We start from the raw sequence: 6657 nt of genomic DNA, 5'->3' as shown, positions 1-6657 counted from the left end.
ACTTATTAGTTGAATAAACTAAATTGAAAGAAAAAAAAGGTTCAACTCAATTTAATTATTCTCAATCCTAAATTCCCAATAGTCAAGCTCTTAGGATAGTTTAGTTTAGAATATTAACGATTAAATATTTGAGATCCCATGTTAATCGATATGATCTCCTAAAAAAACTAACGAGTTTTAATACTGTCGGGAACCCACAGACCGAGTCAAAGGCCGAGTTGTGGAGAAGTGGTATAAGGGCGACTCCCCACGCTCAAGCTCGAAAGTCGCGTCTCCTCTTCTCTCTCTTCGCACCATTTCCTTGCTCCGTCGTCGTTTCCCAAACGCAGCACAGCACAACAAACCGAGACTCATATCTCTTTCTCTTTCTAAACCCTACAAAGTGTCTCTCTTGTATCCGTTTCTTTTCTGGCTTTCTCTGTGTGCCAAAGACACGAAGCTCGGCAGCCATGAAAGCACCAGAAATCCACCCTATTAGCGTCTCCGAGGACCTCCTCTCGTCCCTCCTAGACAGTATCCCACACGCAGAGGCCTTCAAAGGGAAATGGTCTCTGATCAGAGCTAAGCTCACCGAGCTCCAAGCCCAGCTCACGGAGTTCGCCGAGTTCCCCAACTCCTCCTCTGCCAACACTCTCTCCCTCGACCTGCTTCACTCCATTTCCCACACCCTGAACGACGCCGTCTCGCTCTGCGGCAAGTGTCAGACCCGTGATTGCTTAGAAGGCAAGCTCAAGACCCAGAGCGACATTGACTCTGTCCTGGCCAAGCTCGATCGCCACGTCAAGGACGGCGAGATTTTGATCAGGAGCGGGGTTCTCCAAGACGGCGGCGTTCCGGGTTCGAGCTCGTCCTCGTCGAAGAGAGAGACCGTGAGAGCTGAGTCGAGGAATCTGATAACCCGGTTGCAGATTGGGACCGCAGATTCGAAGAGCTCGGCGATGGACTCGTTGCTGAGGCTTCTCGAAGCAGACGATAAGAACGTGATGATCGCTGTGGCGCAGGGAATGGTCCCCGTGCTCGTCCGCCTGCTCGATTCGAGCTTCATGGAGATGAAAGAGAAGGCCGTCGTTGCGATCTCGAGGATTTCGATGGTGGACAGTAGCAAGCCCGTACTGATGGCCGAGGGTTTGTTGCTTTTGAATCAGTTGCTTCGAGTTTTGGATTCGGGAAGTGGGTTCGCGAAGGAACAAGCTTGTGTGGCTCTCCAAGCGCTGACCTTTTCGAAGGAGAATGCGAGGGCGATTGGGTCTCGAGGTGGGGTTTCGTCGCTATTGGAGATTTGTCAGGCCGGCACGCCCGGTTCTCAGGCTTTCGCAGCCGGAGTACTGAGAAATCTCTCTGTGTTCAGCGAAATCAGAGAGAATTTCGTTGAGGAAAATGGGGTTTTTGTTCTTCTGGGGCTTGCGAGTTCGGGGACTGTATTAGCGCAAGAAAACGCAATTGGGTGTTTGTGCAATTTGGTTTCTGATGATGAAAGCTTGAAGCTTTTGGTTGTCAAGGAAGGTGGGGTTGAGTGCTTGAAGAATTTCTGGGACTCGGCTCCTACCATTCAGAGTCTCGAGGTCGCGGTGGACTTGTTGAGGCACTTAGCCTTGTGCCAACCAATCGCCGAAGTTGTTGTTTCAGATGGGTTTATAGCCAGGGTTTTGGGCGTCTTGAATTGTGGCGTATTGGGGGTGAGAGTTGCGGCGGCTCGTGCTGTTTACGAGCTGGGGTTCAGCACAAGAACCCGAAAGGAGATTGGTGAATGCGGGGGCGTTGGTCATTTGATCAAGATGTTGGATGGTAAGGCCGTGGAAGAGAAAGAAGCGGCCGCCAAGGCTTTGTCGATTTTGATGTTGTATGCGGGAAATAGGAAGGTTTTCAAGAAGGATGAGAGGGGGGTAGTGACTGCAGTCCAGCTTTTGGATCCTTTGGTTCAGAATTTGGATAAGAAATACCCTGTTTCCTTATTGGCCACACTTGTACATTCCAAGACATGTAGGAAACAAATGGTTGCTGCGGGTGCTTGTGTGTTCTTGCAGAAACTGGTTGAGATGGATGTTGAGGGGTCTAAGAAGCTATTGGAAAGCCTTGGTCGTGGGAAGATTTTGGGCGTGTTCTCCAGACCTTAGCAATGGAATGGAAGGTGGTCTGAATTGGCGCCAAGCCATGGTTATAGGAACATGAGGATGATTCGTTGATCTGTATGTACAATAGTTTGTCTTTATTTATTTTCAATTTATTTTTTGTTTTTGTTTTTTCTTCTGTTTTTATGTTCATAATCGATGTTTATTTGCGGCAGAAATGTAGATGTTGCTAGCTTAATTGTTGATGAATACTTCTGTCTAGAGACATGATCTAGGCTTGGTCACCTAACTGGATTGGAGTTATTTGTTTTCTTTAACCCCAAAGCTCAATAAATAATATTGCTGTCTTATATGTGAACTCATACTTTTCTGGTTCTTCTTTTCATCTATGAGATGCTTGATTCATGAAGAAATCATTCTGTGTTCCTTTGGATTAGTTTTATGATTGATGCTAAATGTTAGAAGTTTTACTAAAACCAGACATCCACGAGAAATAGCATGCCTTCTAGTCAATTATTGCCTAGTTTGCTCTAATGTAGAGGTATAGAGGCTCCAATTTTCTTTGTTGATCCGTTCTATTAATGTCGATTCAATAAAGGCTTCGGGACATTCTATTCAGTACCCCATTTTCGAACAGAGTATGCAATGGGCAGCTTCATTGCACCGGATCCGGTCCGATTTTTCTTATTGGGGTGGATCCAATAATTAGCGGTTTTGTTGTGCTTCTCAAACTTCTGCGTTCAGGCCAGATTAAAAGATCGGGGAATTCGCTTTTGGGCCATTACTTAAATTCATGTTTCATGAATATTCCATATGTGATAAATAAGCTTTTTAATGATCTCTGATTAGTTTTGTGGCTCAGAAACCAGGTTTCTTGGCAATTTGATGTCTTAATGGGGTTGCCAAAGAAGTTGGTAATATATACTATTTTGGTACTTTGACAGGTCTCCTCTGCTGCCCACCTAATTCTAGGTGAGTGGGTCTGATGCATGTGCATTTGTTCTTGAGCATGTGCATTTGTCCAACGCATTGCCCAGAATTGCACTCACTGTGTTGGCGGTTACCTAAACGAGTAGGGATCTGCCCAAAATCTGATTTGCACTTCTAAGCTAAGCGCCTGTGTTTAAAATATTGTTTGTTTGAGAGTCTTGAGACCTCCCTGCCTTATGCCAAACAAGAAGGTATCACTACCCTAGTTGGACATGAAATAAGACAACTCTAGTCTGGGGAACCTTAGAAATGATTCTGCTATGCATGATGTTATGTATTTGGAGAGAAAAAAATGATCGAAGCTTTAAAGAAAGAGAGAAGACGGTGGTGGAGTTGAAGGCCTTCATTTTTTATATCCTTTTCCAATGGATGATTGCTATGATTGTTTTCCTATTTCTAGTTTTCATGACTTTCTTGATTTCTGTTCTTTTTCTGGTTAGGTGCTTTTTTCTTGTATATTTTGGTGCGCCCTTTGGTTATTAATGAATTTTGTTACTTAAAAAAAAAAACTTCTTGAAGGTATGTTAGATTCATTAATGCTGTCTTTGGTAAAAGAGAACCTTATGTTCTGCATTTGGTTCAGAAGTACCCACTGCTTATCAATATGAAAATATTTCGTCAGTTTCCACTCTGTTTCAAGGAGAAGATTTCTGTGTTTGAATGGATGGTGGTGCTATAAATGAAGGATGAAGCAGCCTCGGATTGTTCTGTGAATTAAGCATTCATGAATGAGAATGGCAGTGAAAAATGGGTTACTGGATTAATATTTTGAACACTTATCGACTAGAAGATTAATATTATGCAATCAAGAGCAGATCCTACATATATAGCAATACCCTCTGTTTCTCTTGGTGCCTATTTATCCTCTACTTTCTAGCACTTCAAGAGAGTGAAACTGCAAACGAACATTGGGCTTAGAATTGGCCAAAATGCGTGCACAAAAGCAGGGTCAGAGACTCAGATATGAATTTAACAGCTCAATCCAGAATAGCCTACGACTCATTTGTTCAAAGAGTGCAAATAGACTTTATTTGCAGCTTCAAGGCAGATAATAACTTCATATTAGGGAAGAAATTTTTTTATATGACCCGTCGGCCTGACACATACTCATGATAAATTAGTTGGTTAAGACTGAGAGATCTAATGCATTTAAATAAATGTGTCGGGTTATGGTTAATCTATAATCTTATATTTGTGTCTCGACACGACTCAAATCAATACGCGACATTTAAGGCTGAAATTTTTTGACACGATTTACGAATTCGATATGAAATTAGTGGGTTAAGGTTTAAGTGTCTCCCTCGTTAAGTTATGGTTGATTTATATAATTTTATGCACATGCTTCAACACAATTTAAACCTATCATACTAATATGAATTGCCAACCCTACTCAGATGGAGGAAAGAAAATTAGTCCGCCCCTAAGGCCTAAGCTACTAATATGAATTGCCAACCCTACTCGAATGAAGAAAATTAGTCTACCTCTAAGGCCTAAACTGTTGATTGTTGAGTGAATGGGATTGTTGAGTAAGTGGCAGGCCGTCCATGAGCTTGTTAGAGTGAAGTAGACCAAATGTGGTGGCCTGGACCAAAGTTTATAGTAGTATCACAGGAGCGGGATACCGAGCCCATAGACACAAAGACTCTACTACTTCTTCGGCCCTAGTTGTTCCTAAGTCGATTTAAGCATAATGACCCAAAAACCCATAAGAAAGAAGAAACATCATGAAAAAAGAAACAATGGACCTTGCTCTATTTTTAGTGAGTTTTTTTTTTTGACATGTCTGTACAAGAGTGGGAAGAAGATTTGAACTAGTAATCTCTATTTAATTAGGCGTGGTCCCAGCTGATAGAGCTACCTCTAGAGGACCTATTTTTAGTGAGTTAATAAACCATACTAATACTAATTGTTAGGGTATTAATTAAATTATTAAATTCAAAAGCTGCATGTTTGGTCAGATTCTTTTCACATCTTTTACATGGGATTGAAATAAAGAGCTTCTTTTTTCTTGGTAAGTTGAAGAACAAAACAAAGGAAGCGTTTCAATGCTACCATAGAAGTAAGAAGGAATACATCTTTACCATAAAAACAGTACCCTTCTATTAAAGATGGTTCTGACGAGTTAGGTTTGGGTAGGTTGATTTTGTCATCTACCTCAGCCTTCTATGCCATGAGTATCACGCAACTCCTCATTTGTAGCTGAAATTATAAACACTGTCGGGGGTCCCAACCGTGGCCAATGAACTGGGCCATATTTTTCAGCGGTTTTGTGAATTTCAAACTGTCGGTAAATCTTGGTTTAGTTTTTAAAATCGTGCGTTTTCTTGCTGCTTTTGTTATTCCTATTTGCAAATGGAAAAGGTTGGGAAATCAAGAAGTTGGGGTTGTAATGAAAACAGAATCATTCAAATTACATATGTCTCTCATCATCACAATCTTTTTCTTATTCTTCTACTTCCTTGGATACATACAGCTAAACCAAGGAGGAGTTGGAAACCTGAATCTGTCTAGATTTGCTAGCAGAGGTGATGGTAAGCATCAGCAAGAAGGAGAGAGACAAGTAAGAGAGTATGACAGAAGTTGTCATTTTGTTACAGAACTTGCCAAAGTGATCACAGATTGGAGTCCAACCCGCATGTCTGTTCCCATACCGTCCGATGAACCCTTCAGCTGTCGTAGCCGCGCATCCGGCAAGAACCAACGACATGATAAACTGTCACAATCAAAACCAGAAGTTAATTGTTAGACATTTTTCCTGAAATACTTGTAATTGGAGACTTGAAAGTACGAGAGAAAAAAAAAAAAAAAAAAGAACAAAAAGAACCATACCAAATCATGTAGGAACAAGCAGTAGTAGTTGGAAGCGTTTAGGCCTTGACGACGGAAAAAGAAGACAAAGATCAAGGACAGCAGAACGAAGCCACATGCAACAGCATTTGCAAAAGCAAAGAACCTGCAAATGGAAGGATGAATAAGCAAATATGGGCTCCATATTTAAGTGGTTTTTTACCTTTTTTGCTTTATCTTACTTGAAAGTAGAGGAGTAGCTATATCGAGCATCAAAGGTGATGCCAATGATCTCTGTCGATTGCCTGCTAGTGAGCATCACCCATGTTGCAGCCAATGCAGTCGCAATTACCAAAATTCTCAAGCCAATTTGGGCTCCAAGGACAATCTTTTGGGTTTTCGGAGGTGGGTTCTGAGGAAACTTGGATTCAGTGCTATCCATTGTGAGGTTTTTCAGAAAAAGAAAACAAAAAGCTGTAGAAGGCAGAGCAAAAACAAAGGTGGAACAGGGGAGATAGACAGAGGCAAAGAAGTGCTAAAGCAGATGAAAGGATAGAGAGAAAGAGTGTGAAGTCAATGGGCGTATTTATAGCAGAGAAAAGGTGAGGAATCTTTCTAGGCCACAATGATGATGTGAGCGCAAAAAATAGATGGGGTCTCAAACACTATTAGTTTTCAGATCCCATTTGGCTAAGTTCTTTGGATTAGAAGCAGAACTTGGCCTTTGGGATAAGGATACAGAGCATTAGATGATTTTGACTTGCGATGATTTGAGCCAGAACAGGCTTAACAGTGGACTTAGTTATAATTA

General features: G+C 41.7%; 2 protein-coding genes across 2 annotated transcripts; one reads left to right on the top strand and one right to left on the bottom strand.

The window, feature by feature from the left end:
• Positions 1-280: 280 nt before the first annotated feature.
• LOC132173971 (ARM repeat superfamily protein) lies at positions 281-2431 on the top strand. Its single transcript, XM_059585682.2, has one exon. It carries the CDS (start codon positions 450-452, stop codon positions 2112-2114), a length of 1665 nt encoding a protein of 554 aa, XP_059441665.2. The 5' UTR covers positions 281-449; the 3' UTR covers positions 2115-2431.
• Positions 2432-5482: 3051 nt separating this feature from the next.
• On the bottom strand, positions 5483-6657 carry LOC132176086 (CASP-like protein 1F2). Its single transcript, XM_059588208.2, has 3 exons — positions 6089-6657; positions 5889-6012; positions 5483-5772 (listed from the first exon to the last, which is right to left on the bottom strand). Exons 1-3 carry the CDS (start codon positions 6286-6288, stop codon positions 5533-5535), a joined length of 564 nt encoding a protein of 187 aa, XP_059444191.1. The 5' UTR covers positions 6289-6657; the 3' UTR covers positions 5483-5532.

This window comes from Corylus avellana, chromosome 3, assembly GCF_965113065.1.
Source record: "Corylus avellana chromosome 3, dhCorAvel1.hap1.2, whole genome shotgun sequence".
Classification (NCBI taxonomy): domain Eukaryota; kingdom Viridiplantae; phylum Streptophyta; class Magnoliopsida; order Fagales; family Betulaceae; genus Corylus; species Corylus avellana.
Note: the sequence above shows the minus strand (reverse complement) of the source record. Positions and strands in the feature narration are given on the sequence as shown.